General features: G+C 45.3%; 1 protein-coding gene across 2 annotated transcripts in view; it reads left to right on the top strand.

Moving 5' to 3' along the window:
- Positions 1-1,221: 1,221 nt before the first annotated feature.
- Positions 1,222-16,273, top strand: part of ZCCHC2 (zinc finger CCHC-type containing 2) — a 72,623-nt gene continuing 57,571 nt past the window's right edge. For both annotated transcript variants that reach the window (XM_074944970.1, XM_074944969.1), the window contains exons 1-2: positions 1,222-2,052; positions 15,168-15,276. In XM_074944970.1, coding sequence (XP_074801071.1) covers positions 1,222-2,052; positions 15,168-15,276 — 940 coding nt within the window. The remainder of the gene's footprint in view (positions 2,053-15,167; positions 15,277-16,273) is intronic.

Here is a 16,273-nt window from a genome sequence, read left to right as displayed (position 1 = left end):
GGGAGAGCTGGGCATTTAAAAATGGGATCCACAAAAGCAAGCCAGCAAGCTGAGTGAGGAGTCGCATAAGCTAGTCAATAGGAAATGCTGAGAAGAAGGATGTGACCTAAATCCCCCACCCCTCTTAGGGAGCCTATCTCTGCTTGGGATTCTCAGCCATGACCCCTTTCTAGGAGTTAAGGCCCAGATCCTCAACAGTATTTCAGCTCCTAACTCCCTTTGAAATCAATATGCTTAAATACCAGGGGATCTGGGCCTAGGTGCCTAAACTGTTGGGGGAGAAAGGCAGGGCTTGAGGACTCCTTTATAGTCCTTAGCCCAGGGGGTAGGAGAGGCCAGTTCAGTTTCACTCTCTGCCTCCTGAGAAGGGATTTGAAGGTAGGTCTCCCCGACTCAGGTGTCCCCCCGCCCCTAGAGAGCTGTCCTCAAACTCCTATGGCCCAAAGCATATTGAACCACGGTGGCAGGGACAGCAGCGATGCTGAAATACGATGGTTCATTGTTATTACCCCCATTACAGAGGGCTGGCATGAAGCAGAGCGGTTCAGCGTGCACTCAAAAAATCAGGTACAGAGCCCGGAATTGAGGCCAGGAGCGTTGTCCCCCAGAGGCACACAGCTGAGGCTCCTCTCCCCAGACAGCCTGGGGTTATTGCATGCCAAGAACAGGCTTCCTGGCTACGGCTGGGGTTTCATGCTCTGTTCTGTAACACACCCCGGCGCGCAGCAGGGACAGGGCTGGAGCAGCCGTGTGACCCGCCCGCCCCACCAGCGGGCTGCAGCGAGACCCTTCCCCACCCTCTTTCAACCTAAATACGGGGCCTGTTTAGGACCCAGCGGAAGCCGGGCGGGCGAGGTCGTAGAAAGGAACGGACTGACGTCAGCGGCAGGGCCACCAAGCTGCTCGCTGATAGGCTGATACGGGGCGTTCCGAGCTTCTCCCCGCCCCTCCAGCCTCCAGGCCGCGTCCAGTCCGCGCCGGCGAGTGGCGGAGAAAAGAGCGTCCGGGCCTCGCGCCGCGCACGCACTGAGGCGGGGGCGCGCTGGGAACCGACACGATCCGCCCCGGAGCCGCCGGTGGCGGCGGAACCCTCCACCCTCCCGCGCCGCGCGGCCAGGGCAGCAGCATGAGCGGCTCCCCCGGGCGCGCCAGCCGCTGAGCCCCGCCCGCCGCCGCCGCCGCCGGGGCCTCTCGGATGCTCGAGGCCCCTCCGGGCTGAGGATGCTGAAGATGAAGCTGCCGCTGAAACAGACGAGCCACCGGGCGGAGGAGGCGGCGGGGATGGGGCTGAAGGAGCCGGGTAACCGGGACTGTCACCTCCAGCTGCAGCAGGTGCCCCGGCCGCCTGCCCGAGGCGGGGCGTCGGCGGGGTGCGGGCGGGAGCGTCCCAACCAGCTGCCTGGCTTGGGCCCGGGCCCTGGGCCGCCGCCGGCTCCTGCCGCGGGCGTGGCGGCCGCCCGCACGGACAAGGAGACGGTGTACGAGTGGTTCGGCCTAGTGCTGGGCTCGGCGCAGCGGCTGGAGTTTATGGTGGGGCTGCTGGACTTGTGCAACCCGCTGGAGCTGCGCTTCCTGGGCTCCTGCCTGGAGGACCTGGCCCGCAAGGACTACCACTGCCTGCGCGACGCCGAGGCCAAGGCCAACGGGCTCAGCGACCCCGGGCAGCTCGGAGACTTCCGAGACCCGGCCGTGCGCTCCAAGCTCATCGTCTACCTGGCGCTGCTGGGCTCCGAGAACCGAGAGGCCGCCGGCCGCCTCCACTGCCTGCTGCCCCAGGTGGGCTCTGTCCTGAAGAGCTGCGGGGCTCGGGTGCGGGAGGAGGATGGGCCCGAGGAGGACATGGAAGGGCCTGGAGAAAACGGCCAGGCCCTCCCTGTTGAGAGCCTGGGCTTCGGGGCGCAGGAGGAGCTACTGTTGCTGTTCACTATGGCCTCTCTGCACCCCGCCTTTTCCTTCCACCAGCGGGTCACCCTGAGGGAGCATCTGGAGCGGCTGCGGAGGGCCCTCTGTGGGGACCAGGAGGAGGATGCTGCCTTCGGCCCTGCAGCTCAGGTACCAAAACTCCCACCCCAGTTTCCAGACAGCGTCCTGTCACCCCTTCCCATGTGCTGTCTTGGGCTCTTCTCTCCCTTCTGCCATCATCCCAGATAGTGAAGTTGCTTCTTCTCCCATCCTAACCCCCATGCTGCTATGTGGGAGGCCCTCACTCCTCCATTTTCTGGCGGCTGCTGTAGGAATTTCCCCTTATGACATAATAATGCCCGAAGGTGGTTCTGGGAGGAAAGGGGATTCTCCCTGTAGCTGTCTTCAGTGCTGACTGCAGCCTATGCTAACAGGGAGCAAAACAGCACTGGTGCAGTCCAGTGGGCTCTTTATACACCCCTGGAGCATAAGTCACCACCGCAAATTATACTTATGATCTGCTTAAACTGTGGCTAATAACATCTAAACCTTTGGCCCCCTTTTGAAAAGGTTACTGCTAGAAGAGATTGCAGATAGGCTCTAGTGATATGTCCAGTATGTTGTAGAAACTGATTGTCCAAATGCCAGTGTGAATGTTGGCAAGAGATGTGGCTTTTTAGTGGGACAGTGGGTTCTGTGTCAGACTCGGACACTTGAATTTACAGGGATCGGGGTATAAAGCCGTGTCTATGTTGGAGACTATGCAGGTATAGCTATGCTGGCACAACACCATAGTGTAGATGCATCCTATGCCTGTGGAAGGAGTTTTTCTGTCAGTGTAGGTACACCATCTTCCCAAAGAAAATTGTGTACATTGACAGAAGTAGTTTTGCCATGACATAGCTGCATCTACCCTAGGGGTTATGTTAGCATAGCTATGTCAATCGGGATTGTGTTTTTTTCACACTCCTGACTGAGTTAATTATGTCAACCTAAATTATAGACCAAGCCTAAGACTGGCCTCCAAACAGCAACATTCTGTAAGTTACATTAGGAGAGGATAGTGGTCGTTTTACTATGTGAGCAAATGAAAATGTCAAAACTAGAATTTGTGTTCAAAGTGGACAGCTTAGTGTCCTAGATGGGACACTTGTTGCTGCATTGATGGTTATGCATGGTAATAAAGACTTTCACTTAATGGCACAAGTCCTCTTTCCATAAGAATCAGCTGTCAAACTCAGAATTTCACTAGGTAGCCTTAATTTATGCTCTGTTCTTGAATGCTTTTTAAAACTTCTGTAACAATTTCCCCTTATTAATCTGACAGTACCATCTTTTTATGGGTCTGCAGCTTTTGGTCTGCAGATGGCTCCTTGCTTAAGAGGAACAAAGGGTGTGGGTAGCTTATCTTTGCAACATGTTCCATGTATAGAAATGATCTTATGTTAGATTTTTCTCTGTAGGAGTAACGAAATATTAAAGTGTTTCATGACTACTTACAACACCATCGATATGCAGCCACCTCTGGGATGGGATAAGAAGGCAGCAGTCAGGCAAAAAACTCTTTCGTGGCATGCTGAATAAAAGAATAAGCAGGACACCAAGGCCAACACTTATGCAGTGTGTCTTAGGATATTTAAGGACCAGACAGGCATCAATTTTTAAGATTTCATACATCTTAAGTAAACACTCAACTGTGGCTTTAAATTATTCAGTTGGCAGGTCAGCAGTGGAGAGTGGATGTTCTGATGCTGACATTTTAATAATGAATTTCCATGAGCCGTAAAATAAAGTAGGGAAGATGAGATTTGTCTTATTTTGGCCAATTCATTTGCATCAAGTCTAGCTATAACAAAGACTTGCCAGGATTCACTATGTTGGGGGAGAGGATTATGGTAAGTTAGCTGACAACTCTTTCTGTTGGGTGTGAAATACTGGTAAGTAGACATATACTTTTCCCAGTAAAGATTAGAAGATAGTAAACAGTTGTTATGATTAGGTGAAGTGCCACAGATAGCACTAGAGGCTTAACAAGAGCATTGTTAGGATTTTTATTGACAATGGCCCAGGTCCACAACAGTGCCTAGGCACCTAAACCGTGGACTAGGGTGCCCAAGTTCCAGTATCGGCTCCACATCTACAAAACTCCTGGCAAACCATGTAGGTGCTTGTTTCTGCCTCTGTGCATGCATGCTGTTCCCGCCCTCTGAATGTCCAGGTGCCTGTCTCCCAGCCTGTGCCCCAGAGTGATTCACAAACCTGGGGAAGATAGGGGTCTTTGCTGGCCTGAGTGGTTTGTGGGACTTGATCCAGTAGGCATGCTTGAGGCTGCCTAGCAGATTGGATCTCATGCAAAATGTGGCCACTGGAGAAGGTGATATTGGTGATGCCCACCTTTATAACTCTTAGTTCAGTGGTTAGACACTCAGCTAAGATGTGGGAGACCCAGATTCAATTTCTCCCTCTGTTGTAGGGGGCGAGAGTATTTGAACAGGGATCTCCTGTGTCTGAGTGCTCTAACCACTGAATTTTGGGATAGTTGTGGGGCTCCCTCAGTCTTCCTTCTGTTGAAGCAGTTCCACAGTGAATAAAGAATGAGATTGATTGGAGCACAGGGACTTGGCCCTGGGTCTCCCATCTCTGAGTTGGATGCCCTAATCACAGGTGTAGTCACTATTGTGCTCTGTTTAATATTCAAGTTTTTATCCATATTAGATCCTTTGGGCCAGAGAGAGGGAGAATTCATTGTAAAGGGACCTGGGTACTTAACTTGGCTTTGTGGATCGCTGTGTTCACATGATTTTCTTGAGCCTTAGATGCTGTGATGCTCAGCATTGTAATGTTCAAGTCCTGTTGTGGAGTGTACCCATAGAAGCTATTCTGTATAATGTAGCTTAAAAGCTGTAGTTAAAAAGCCCCCACTTTGTTAGCACGGTTTATGTGAATAGACTATGCAATGTAGAATGCACTGATAGCCAAATCCGCTTGGCTCACCCTACAGGTTACTTTCTTTAGCCTACACAGAACTGAAGTTCTGCATCACCTTTCCCCCCAGTTTTTTTATTATAATCATATACCACAGAGCACTTCCTGGGATTGCCTGGCTGGGAAAAGTGGGTGGATGGTCCTTGCCTAAAAATGCTGTCGGTTCCCAATCAAATAGCTTGCAGTTAAACCAGGGAAGGCAGTGTGGTTGGAGACATGGGTCTGCCATTGATTTGCTGTGTGGCCTTGAACGAGTAACTTGACCTGTAGGTCCCAATTTACAAATGGGAGGTAAATACCCTTCCTATCTCACAAGGGAGACATAGGTTTGTCTGGTTGCAGAGTAGCAGCGGTGTTAGTCTGTATTTGCAAAAAGAAAAGGAGGACTTGTGGCACCTTGGAGACTAACCAATTTATTTGAGCATAAGCTTTTGTGAGCTACAGCTCACTTCACCTCTTCTAGTAGGTGAGGTGCTAATTAGTCAAAATGTAAGGGAACATGTCCATGCTTGGTTTTATAAGCTCCAGGGGGTAGTGTTTCCAGTAGTTTGTGCAGGGAGTTTCTAGAGTGTTAGTTCCTGCCAGTTAGTTCCACTGCTGCAGTCATTCAGCTTGTCAGTTACACGTGGGAGCCCCAGTGGCAGGTGTTTTACCTCTGATCCTTTATCCTAGTGGTGGAAAGCTACAACCATGACCCGTCCAAAACTACTTTTCCCTAGGACTACTGGAGTAGACGTCTCCGGGGGGCGGGAAGGCCTAGCAGTACCAGAGTGGAGAAGTGTAGATGCTTCAGTTGCCACACAGGGGAGGACCTGCCAAGGGACAGGATCGCTGCTGTCTGAGGCGGCGTGCTGGGAGGAGCCCGATCTTCACCACCTGGCTGCCCTACAGAGGCCATGCCTCTGGGGGAGGGAAGGACCTTTTATCTGCGGGGAGGGAGGTGACATGAGGGAAATGCTTCCTTCTCCTGTGTGTGGAGGGGACACCCTTTTGCCCCCGTGTTTCTGTGGAGGAGACTCGCGCTGCCCTGTCGCCTTGGTGGGGGGGCAGAGAGAGTAAATCGGTGATTGTGCCTTCCCGCCCCGATTCAAAATGGCGGCTGCGGAACCGACCCTCCCTGTCACGTGACCTCGGGACTGCCCTGGGGGCGGAGTCTCCATTCATTACATAAGGAATGTGACGGGTCTGGTTAATTCTGACGGGGCCCGGCGTCTCGCGCGCTTGCAGTTTTCGCGCTGCTGGGATGTGGGAGGGAGCGGTGAAAACGCTGCAGCAGAGGGCGCCGGCCGTTGGGATTGGGGCACGCGACCAGCCAATAGGAAGGCGCAGTGTCCGCGCGTGCAGGTCGGTTTTTCGGAGTGAGGAGAGCGACGATAAATCGCGAGGCGGGGACAAGATGTAAGGGGAGTTCGCGAGCGTAAAGACGATAACCTGCCCCGCCCCCTCCAAGGAGTGCGTCAGAGACTGGAGCCGGTGGGGCGAGGGGCGGGCAGAGATTTTCCTCAGCAGCCCTCAGCTCTGCGCTCCTTTGTCGCCGGCCTCTCCCCTGAGACCCGCGTGTCACCGTCGCGCCCCGCTGGCGTAGAGGGGCGCAGCCCTGCAGCAGGGCCCGCGTCTAAAGCGCTGATCGCGCCCGATCCAGCTGCCGGGCTGTGTACAGCAAGTGCAACGGGGTCTGTTCCCTTTGTCTCCCAAGCGCCTTGTCCCGCCCGCCCTGAGTTGTCTCCCTCGGCCATCTCCGTGTGTGCAGAGCCCTGTCAGGATAGCAGGCTGCAGCCTCTCCTAACCTGGCTCATGCTCACTGGTATCTAAATCACTAACGATATCTAAGCATAGAAGTACAGACAGGGACAACCCACGGACAGCCCCCGAGGACTAGAATAGAAAACATCCACTGTCCAAAAAAGAATCAAATTTTGCTGTCCTAATAGATAACAGGTTTTGAAATGAAACCTTGTATTTAGGGTTGGCAGAATTTAATTTTTATCTTTCTGTCGTTTTGAGGGATAATATCAACACTTGAAAGCATTTTTTGATTATCATTTTATATTTTCACAATTGCAGGAAATTATGGGTGATCAGACAATTATGTAATCACTGTAGACATTCAAACAGTTAAAGTTTTGTTACTAGAAACACATTGTCAGCATCACATGTCAAAATATAAATGTATATGTCCTTGTCAAACATCAGTATTACTGAGGGTCTTGCTTTGAGAAGTACCCTGTACATGCAGTACAATGAAAGTACTTTGCTCATTCTGTTCTTCTCTGTGAAGGTTCTTTTACTTTATACCTCACTTTTTACATTTGCCAATGAAGAAAGCAAGGGATAACTTTGCACTGCAAAATTAGCCCATAGAAATCACTGCCATAGATAAAACTGAGGTGAGTAACTGAGCAGAGTTTTCAAAAATTGGTATATTTAGAAAATATATTCATCATTATTCCTGTAAGCCTGTCTTCTTATTAGAAGCCAAAAATAAAATTATTAAAACCTCCTATATGTTAATCTTGTAATAAAATCAGTTTTACTGGCAAACAATAGGGCAAATGGTAGTGAGAACTTATCACATATATGTACTGTGCCAACCAGTTTTTAAGAACAAGATGGATAGATCAGTCATCACGTTTCTTGACTACCATTTACAGCTTGAGATGAGACTAGCTCATCAACTTTCTTACACTTGACATTTCAGGTTTTGAATAAATTAGTATAAGAAGTGAAGGCACTTCAGTCAAAAACACTTCTAATAAAAAAAAATTTCTAGTGCTTTTTGTCAGTGATCTCAAAGTGCTTCAGTCTTCAGTGTATTTATTCTCACAACACCCTTGTGAGACAGGGAAGTGTTATCCCCATTTTACAGCTGAGAAAATGAGGCACAGAGGCTAAGTGACTTGTTCAAAGTCCCACACACAGTTGCTGCAGGAGCAGGTAATTGGACTTGGGGCGATCTTGGTTCTAGACTAGTGCCCTAACCACTGAATAGTCTTTTCCCTTATAATGCAATAAAACAAAGCATTTACAGACTCCTGATTACTCTAGAAAAACATCTTGAAAATATTACCACCATTGGTCATGATAGAAAACTTCAAGGTAGTACTACAGTGGGTTTACACCTATTCTATTGATTGACTTCATTTGTTTTTGTTTTGCACCAGTAAACAAGTAGTCTGGAAAAGCTGCCCTCTTGTTCTGAAATGAGCTATGGATTGGCAGCTGCCTGTCATAACAGTATATTTCTTCTATAATTGGTCATTTAGCCTGGTACTTTGATGATGCGGGCATACAATTTCACTTAATCTAACTTTAGTTTCTCTTCCCATCTCTCTTTTTTAAAAGAAAAAATGAAACCTGCAGAACATTGACAAAAGAATTTATATGCAAGTTTCGTTAAAAGGCAGAGTGGTTCGCTAAATATAAATGCATGTAATGTCGGCTAACCTGTAACACTGCAAGCATAAACATACAACATGGGTACAGTAGTAATTTCATAGTTAAGATTATAATCAGATTTTATTAAATTCAACTTTGATCCCTTTTCCTCCCAACTCCTCAGAAAACCTGTTTAACTCTCTTGCATTTTGGTCTACTTCCAACTGAGACCTTACAAAGTTGAGGTTTTCATTTTGTTGGCATATTGTATTTTAAAAACTGTCTGAAAACTTGTTCTTGTTGACAGCAGCCTCTTATAAAGGTAGTAGGCATGGGGGTTATTTTTGGAATTGCGTTCGCATTACGTTGCAATGCGTTTGTCGTCTGAGAATTCAAGCTTAATATTGTCAGCCTTATGGCATTTGAATTCCACAGGCCTAGTCTGTGGACTTGAAAGTCTGGAAATGAACCAGTCAAGCTGAATTTGCTCTGATTTTTATTCTTTGCAGTTCGTGCCTGTAGCTATAGCAGGGATAGTCAATTATTTTTTCGTAAAGATCCAAATTTTTTTGTCAAGGTATAGTCAACGTCCAGACTCTAGAGCAAAAGGGGGGGAAAAAAGGAGAGAGAAAAAAAAAGTAAATACAAAGATTTCAAGGTCCTTTCCAAAAGTATCTGGTGGCTGGGATTTGGCCTGTGGTCCGCCTATTGACAACCTTGAGCTATAGTTTGATGAAGAGGTAGGTATGGTGTCTCCATGAGCAAAGAGATACAGGGCAGCTAGTCCTTTAATCATTCTCCTCTTTCGTGAGGTGCTGCTTTGGAGATCCAGAGAGTTGGAGCAGTTGAAACTGCTTCTCCCTGGATTCACAGGGTATTGAGGCTGTTGAACAAACTTGAGGATAAATAAACACACAAGCTGGATTTATGGTTGAAGCATGGGAGAGGGACTTGAGACATCTGAGTTCAGGCCAGGCTCTGCGACAGACTGTGACATGGGGCATTTAATCTCTGCCATGGTTCCCTACCTGCAAAAGGGAAATAATACTTCCTTTTTCTTGCCTGTTTAGACTATAAGCTCTTTGGGGCAAGGACTGTATTTTATGTGTACAGCATTTAATACAATGGGTTGGTTGTGTTTTCAAGGTGCTGTAATTCACACAGTTAAAAAAGAATGTTTTATTCAGCTACTAAAAGTTACCTGATACACATTCATTTAAGAAGCTGCAAATAATGGCTTGTTTGAATGTTTTATTGCGCAAAAAAAAAAAAAAATCTTGCAAAAATTCAGTTAGTGTTGTGTGGAATCTCAACTCTGAATGTGTATTAATGCTCATAATCTATCCAAAAACATCTTTATCTAATTTTACTATATAGACCACAAACGCCATACTTTACATACCATTCTACAAAAACATCTGTTGCTATCGCTATCATACATCAAATTGAGTAACAAAACATAAGGTTTATTTAATGGAACTTTCAACTAATCTTTGCTGTGAATTGGCTATTAAAATTAATCAAATTAATTTTAGCAAATATTGACCTATTCCTCTTCAGACAATGTTTTTTCAGGACCTAAAATGACCATTTCAGCACCTTGACGTGATCTGAAATAATTATAACTAGCATATATGGTAAGCAGGGTTTAGTCTAGGTTCCCAAATATTTAATGAGGATTGATTAATGACAGTACTAGAGCTAAGATTGTTTAGTTAAATAGAAGTTCTTGAAAATCCTGGTACTCTGAGAGGTGCTATGATTAGCTGGCTTAAGGAACCACTTTCAGAAAATTCCTGTAAGCCAATTTGTAAACAAATAAATGAATGGTTTCTATTTACAGATTATTTTGCTTAACAAGTTACAGCAAAACACAACACCTTTTCCGTGGCTAATCTTCAGTGATTTATAAGAAAGCAAGATACTGGTGCTTAATTGACTTAGAATCTAAGGGAGTTTTTGTTTTGAGAGAGTAAAAAAATAAACAAGCCAGTTGCCAGTACACTGCACGTACAGTTGATGTGTACTGCCAGACGCATCTACGTAGGTACTTGTATATCTTTCTGAAACTGGTTTAAATTGGAAGAATAGAAAGATCAGTGTGTATTGACACTCTTTTTTTACATGGTTTTTGTGTAGTCTACTGACTTTACATTTCAGGCAAACTAGTTTTTTTGATTGTTTTTTTTTTTCCTGGTATAGCTTCTTACATACTGGAGTGCAAAACACCATGGCTCTTTCACCATGACCCTGACCCATGTGCCTCTGGAAAAGAGCACCGTTTCTGGATAATAGTCCTCAGGCTCTAAGAAGGCGCTAACGGTGTCTCTAGGGGGGTAGGTTAGTACTAAACTGAATGTGGTACACATGGGGAAACTGTACATCTTAGTAAATCGCTTTAACTAGAGTAGTTTTGAGGGTATGGTGATTTTAAAAAAAAACAAGTAGACAGTAAAGAAGGTGAGTAGTCTGGCTTGAGTTGCTCTGTTTCAACAAGGGGTAAAGAATGGAATACAAAGAGGCTGGGTAAGTGACTAGTGTAGATAGACTAATGAGAACAATGTAACCTTTCCCCTCCACAAAACTTTTATTACTTCCAAAACACTAGTAAGCTAATACGATACTTGTGTTTTAAAAAAGTTTTTGTAGACAGTGTGGGGCTCTGCTGATGGACAGCAGAAAAGGTTTCACAGAGCAGTGGTAGACTGGCTATATCTCAGACCCTTGCAGCTGTGGAGTTCCCATAATTAAACCATTGTCGGATATACTAAGGCCTTGTCTACACTACTGCAGTATGTCGACCTTAGTTATGCTATTCCAGCTACGTGAATAATGTAGCTGGAGTCAACATAGCTTAGGTCGACTTACTGTGGTGTCTACATAGCACTACATCGACAAGAGATGCTCTCCCGTTGACTTTCCTTAATCTTCTTGATCCAGTGGAGTACTGGAATTGACCAGAGAGCACACTTTGCGGTCGATTTAGCGGGTCTTCGCTATACCCGCTAAATCGATCCCTGCTGCATCGATCACAGCAGAGTTGATCCCCGGTAAATGTAGACATGGCCTCAGTTTCCTTCATACTGGCTCAGACAGAGACCCGGTGTTTTCAATGAGGGCATAGTTGGAGAGTACCTCTACTCTGACATGAGTATCTCCTCTCCCTTTGGGGTCTGGTTTTTCTATAGTATGCCCCTATAGTATAGTCGTATACAGGGTCTTAAGTCCTTTATGCTATCTGCTTATCCTTTACAAGCTCAGGTCTCTGGTAAGAGCTGTGGTGGTGACCACCTATGAGTTCACTATCTCCTGTGTTACCTTTCCCCAATCCTTAAATCCCATGCTCTTTCCTATGCTGAGGTGAATTGAGAAATTGTTTTTTAAACAAGCTTCTTGCTCCACATTTCTTTTCTATTAAAGAGATGTTAAAGCATTAAAAAATCAAAACAATACAAGCTAATTCTTCAAATAGCTGTACTTTAAGAGGAAGAGAGCTAACTGTCAGATTTAGGTCTTAAGTATGCCTCAGGTTAGACTGTATTAAGGGAATATGTTGTAGTATATTTTGTCACAAATTGTAGTATGTGAATATCTTGGGTCTAACATGTAAGCAGAAAGCCAGTTCCTACTCTGTTGGGTTTTTTTAGGTCAATTTTAGAAAATGCTGTTAAATGCAGAAAGTCCAGCTTTCTAAAATGAATGGTGCTATAGCTTTTTTTCACTCAAGCTCATGGTTTTAAAGTAACAGACTATTTTATTATAGGAAACAAGAAATTAGGCAGCTCTTCCAAAATGTTAATATAGAGTCATTCTGCTGCATGCGGTCGAGCTAACTTTTGTATCTACTTTTTGTATCTGGCAAGGCATTTGGCTATAGCTTAAACAGGACCTAGTTAGTAATTTTCTGGCAGCTGCATTGATCTTTTGAAAGTTGGGTCTAGGTCTTTAGTTGGATGACAGCAAGAAGGCATTTTCACTTCTGCCAAAATGCATGGTAAAAATTGTCAGTTCAAATAGCTTGCTCAACTTCATCCATAGTTCTGGCCCTACCAATTTCACAGCTGTGAAGGACTGTGAAATAAGCTCTTCCCCATGAAATCTGATTTCCCCATTGCTGCTGGGAGCGCTCCAGTGAGGGGGCTCCTAGCTGTAAGTCTGGGACGGGGAGGGAGAGGACTTGTCCTTCCCCTGCACAGCTGCTCTAGCTTTCAGGGGGAGATCAGACCCACCTTGGAGTGCCTGCCTCCCCTCTGCTGCAGGAAGCTCCAGCCTCGGAGGTTCCTGCAGCTGGAGGAGACTTGTGGAGGTGAGTCGGATATTCCCCCTGCTCCTGGAGAGCTCTTAGCTGTGAGTCCCTGCTGGGGTGGGGAGGGACAGGACATGGCAGCAGAGGGGTTGGGTGGGAGGAGATCAGACTAACTTCCAGGTACCTTTTGGGTTGGAACCCCCATGGTTACAACACTGAAATTTCAGATATAAACTGCTCAAAACATGAAATTGACTAACTTAAAAACCCTCTGGCTGTGAAATTGATCAAAATGACTGTGAATTTGGTAGGGCCCTATCCATAATATAACTTGCTTTTGTGGGCTTCCGTAAAGTGAACAAAAACTTGATAGTTTAGTATCTGGAAGCTAACAGTTCTCTGATCTGATAGAATAGTGTGAGATCAGGAATTCAAATTCTAGCACATTACCTCTTTCTGCTTTTAGTTGAAATAGCTTGACCTCCATCAAAAGTTAGATCTGGTGTTTATGTATGGCTGTCCATTGTATCCAATAATGTCATGGCATATTTGGCAAACCACCTCCATTTTACTGGAGTAGGGAAGAGGTCTGTCTCAAAATGCCTCTCTCTATCCAAACTATTTTTATTTCTAATTGTAGAAAAATTGCAAATAGTAAAGCTGTTAAAATGCCAATTAGTTCAAATACTCCTATTGTGTTCACAATTTATTATAAACCTCAGCAGGCTGAAATTATGGGTGTTTATCAGAGGAGTGGGATAAGGATTGCAGCTGAATGATTAAGCATCTGTGCAAAGCATTTTAATGTTCAGAAGACAGTTTTTTTTCCTATTAATAGGGAGGTCATAAGTTTGAAAACAGAGGTTCCTCAGAGCCTAATGAAGCTCACCCAAAACGGTCCAAATGCAACAATGATGCATTGGTTTAAATAAACACTGAGTTTCTGTGCCTCTTAGGTTCTGTGCAAGACAGGATCAGGGATGCCTTTTGTGGCTTTAACCCACCTTTGCGCTGTTCTGATTCTGGACTGCTTAACAGCCCTTGACATTACTGACAGCCATGGGGGGCCTATCTAAGTTACAGCAGCTTGTCCCTGTCTGTAGCACTGCATGGAACCTTGCTTTTGCTGTACCCCTGACATGCCCCGTTAGTGTGTGAATGCGTCCTTACCAGACCACTTTGTGTCTTGGGCAAATCCTCTTCTGGATGAATCTAGTGTTTTTAATACTCCTTTATACCACTGTGGTCCTTTCTGCATGCATAAAGAGGCCATGGCAGGGGGTGAACAACTTGCTCTTAGTTTTATATGCATTATGTATACAAACATTTGTAGTGGGAGATTTCATTGTCTGCCTCTGACCAAAGGTGAAGGCTGAAGGAAGCATTTCATACGATTCTGCACACCTATTTTCCCTGGCCTGTAGTACATTGAAATCTCAATATTTGAACTTGACTCTTTTGCTCTCTGCTTATCTGAAGTGGTGGTAACACACATTTAGGAGGTCTTTATTTTGACAACCGTAAATCAGCATTTCAAAGGTACTTACAGCTGATCGATGACTTTTCTGACTTTCCTGTGTGAATGGCAATTGGAGTGCAACTCTGAATATTAATATTAGTTCAGCATGTTGGGCTTCAACACAATGCGTCTTTGGTTCCCTTAAAATGTATTCTGGAATTGAATTCCCAGGTACCTCAATTCCAATATCTCAAAATATAAGAGAGCTATCTCAGGATTTTGTAAAAAGCTTCCCCTGATAGTGGTCAACATATTTCTTTTACCAGGAGCATAACAATGTTAGTACAGTTAAGAACACTTTTTATATAAAAAAAGTATATTCATGTGAGAATGACCCTTCCAGAGCTTTTCTGAAGTATTTCTATTCCAGTAAGCTTCTTTTATCCAAGAACAAATTGAAAAGACAAAACGTGTATATATTGACTTGTGCTGTGCATTACAACAGATGCTCAAACTTGAGTGAAATGGCCAATCTCGGACGCACTGCCCAGTCTTTCCAGATGCCATACTTGACATTTGATAGTCCCTTTGTTCAGTTCACTTGCCTTAGTTACTGTGTTACTGGAGGCATACAGGTGTTTTATCTCCTAGTTTTAGGATGACTTGGGCAACTAAGCTGTATACATATTTTAATAGCAAAATCATAGCAAAGTAGTACGTGAGGGGTTTATTGTATATGAGAGCATGTTCAGAATTAAGTGAACAAATTACTTAAGTGTGCTGCTATGGTTAATGCTAATCTATCACTTATGGTAATGATTACATTTTCCAAGGTTTTCTAAGAAAGGCTAGTGATCTTGAGTGCCCAACTTGAGACATCTTAAAGGAATCTGATTTTCAGAGGCTAGGTGGACAGCACTTTATTTAAATAAAAGTCCTTTTGAAAATGTGTTGTTAAGCACCTGGAAAATTGTGGTACGCTGTCACTAGTCACTTCTTAAAATCTTATTCTTTGTCAATAGCGTGTACTGTGCACCTGTAGGAAAAAATAAATTGCTTGCTTATTTGGTTTTGTTTTTCTGTTAACAGCAGACTCTCAGATTGACAAAATTTGGCCTGCATAATTTCAGGTGGTGGTGGGGTTTTGAGAATATAGATTGCTTGAAGGAACTTCCCCTCTATTTTTCTTCCCCCATATAGAATGACTTTTCCCATAATGACTGCATGCCAAGTAATGAGAATAGTTTGGATCACACCACACCACCTCATGATGGACTTTCGATGGCCTCTCATAGACCTCAGCGGGAAGGTATGTAAATAAAATTCTGTTTAGAAGTTTTTTTATATTCTTTGCATGTTAAATTTAACCTGGTGTTATGGGACTCCTATGTCTTACTCTTCACTTAAATGAGGAATTGACTGGTCCCTAAGTGCAGCTGCTTCTGGATCACCTACACAGCACTCTCCCATCTGGTCTGAGCAGAATGACAGGATTGTATAATTGTAGTTAGTTTCCTACTGCTAATATCAGAATGGATAGAGATTAATTGCAGGTGGGTCAAGAAAGAGGCTTACCCCTGAAGCAGAGATGGTTTATTGGGAGGAGGAATATAAACTTAACAGGAACTGACTTTATCCACAGTAGTGGTTGCTATAGTGATGCAAAACATTTGTGAATTAAGCTGTCGATATTGTAAAGTTGTGACTATGGTGTTGCTTGCTTGATTCACTCTTCTTACCTAAGACTCATAGACTTTAAGGTCAGAAGGGACCATCACTATCATCTAGTACGCGGTGGCCAAACTGTGGTTCACGCCTCACCTCTCCGGCCCCCCCTTCCATTCTCCACCTACCAGACTGGGGTGGAGCTCGGGGCTTCTGCCATGTGGTGGAGTGGTGGGTCTAGGGGCTTTTGCCCAGTGGGGTGTGGGGGTCACCTGCAGGAGGAACCTACTAGGGCTTAGGGCTTCAGCCCCACTCTTTTTCTGAAGCTATGAGCACTGGCAGACACCTCACATGGGGCTGAAGCCCCAAGCCCCAATACCCTGCTGCTAGGCAGAAGCCCTGAATAGGTGACCCCGGCTCTCGAACTTCTAAAGATTATTGCATGCAGCTCAGAGGATCAGTAAGTTTGGCCACCCCTGATCTAGTCTTGCCTCCTACACGTTGCAGGCCATGTAACCTCACCCACCCACTCCTGTAGTAGACCCATAATCTCTGGCTGAGTTACCAAAGTCCTCAAATAATGATTTAAAGACTTAAAATTAGAGAATCCACCAGTTATGCTAGTTTAAATCTACGAGTGA

The sequence above is a fragment of the Natator depressus genome, chromosome 2, assembly GCF_965152275.1.
Source record: "Natator depressus isolate rNatDep1 chromosome 2, rNatDep2.hap1, whole genome shotgun sequence".
In the NCBI taxonomy this organism is placed as follows: Eukaryota; Metazoa; Chordata; order Testudines; family Cheloniidae; genus Natator; species Natator depressus.
The sequence above is the reverse complement of the archived record's forward strand: the minus strand, read 5'-3'. Positions and strand labels throughout refer to the sequence as shown.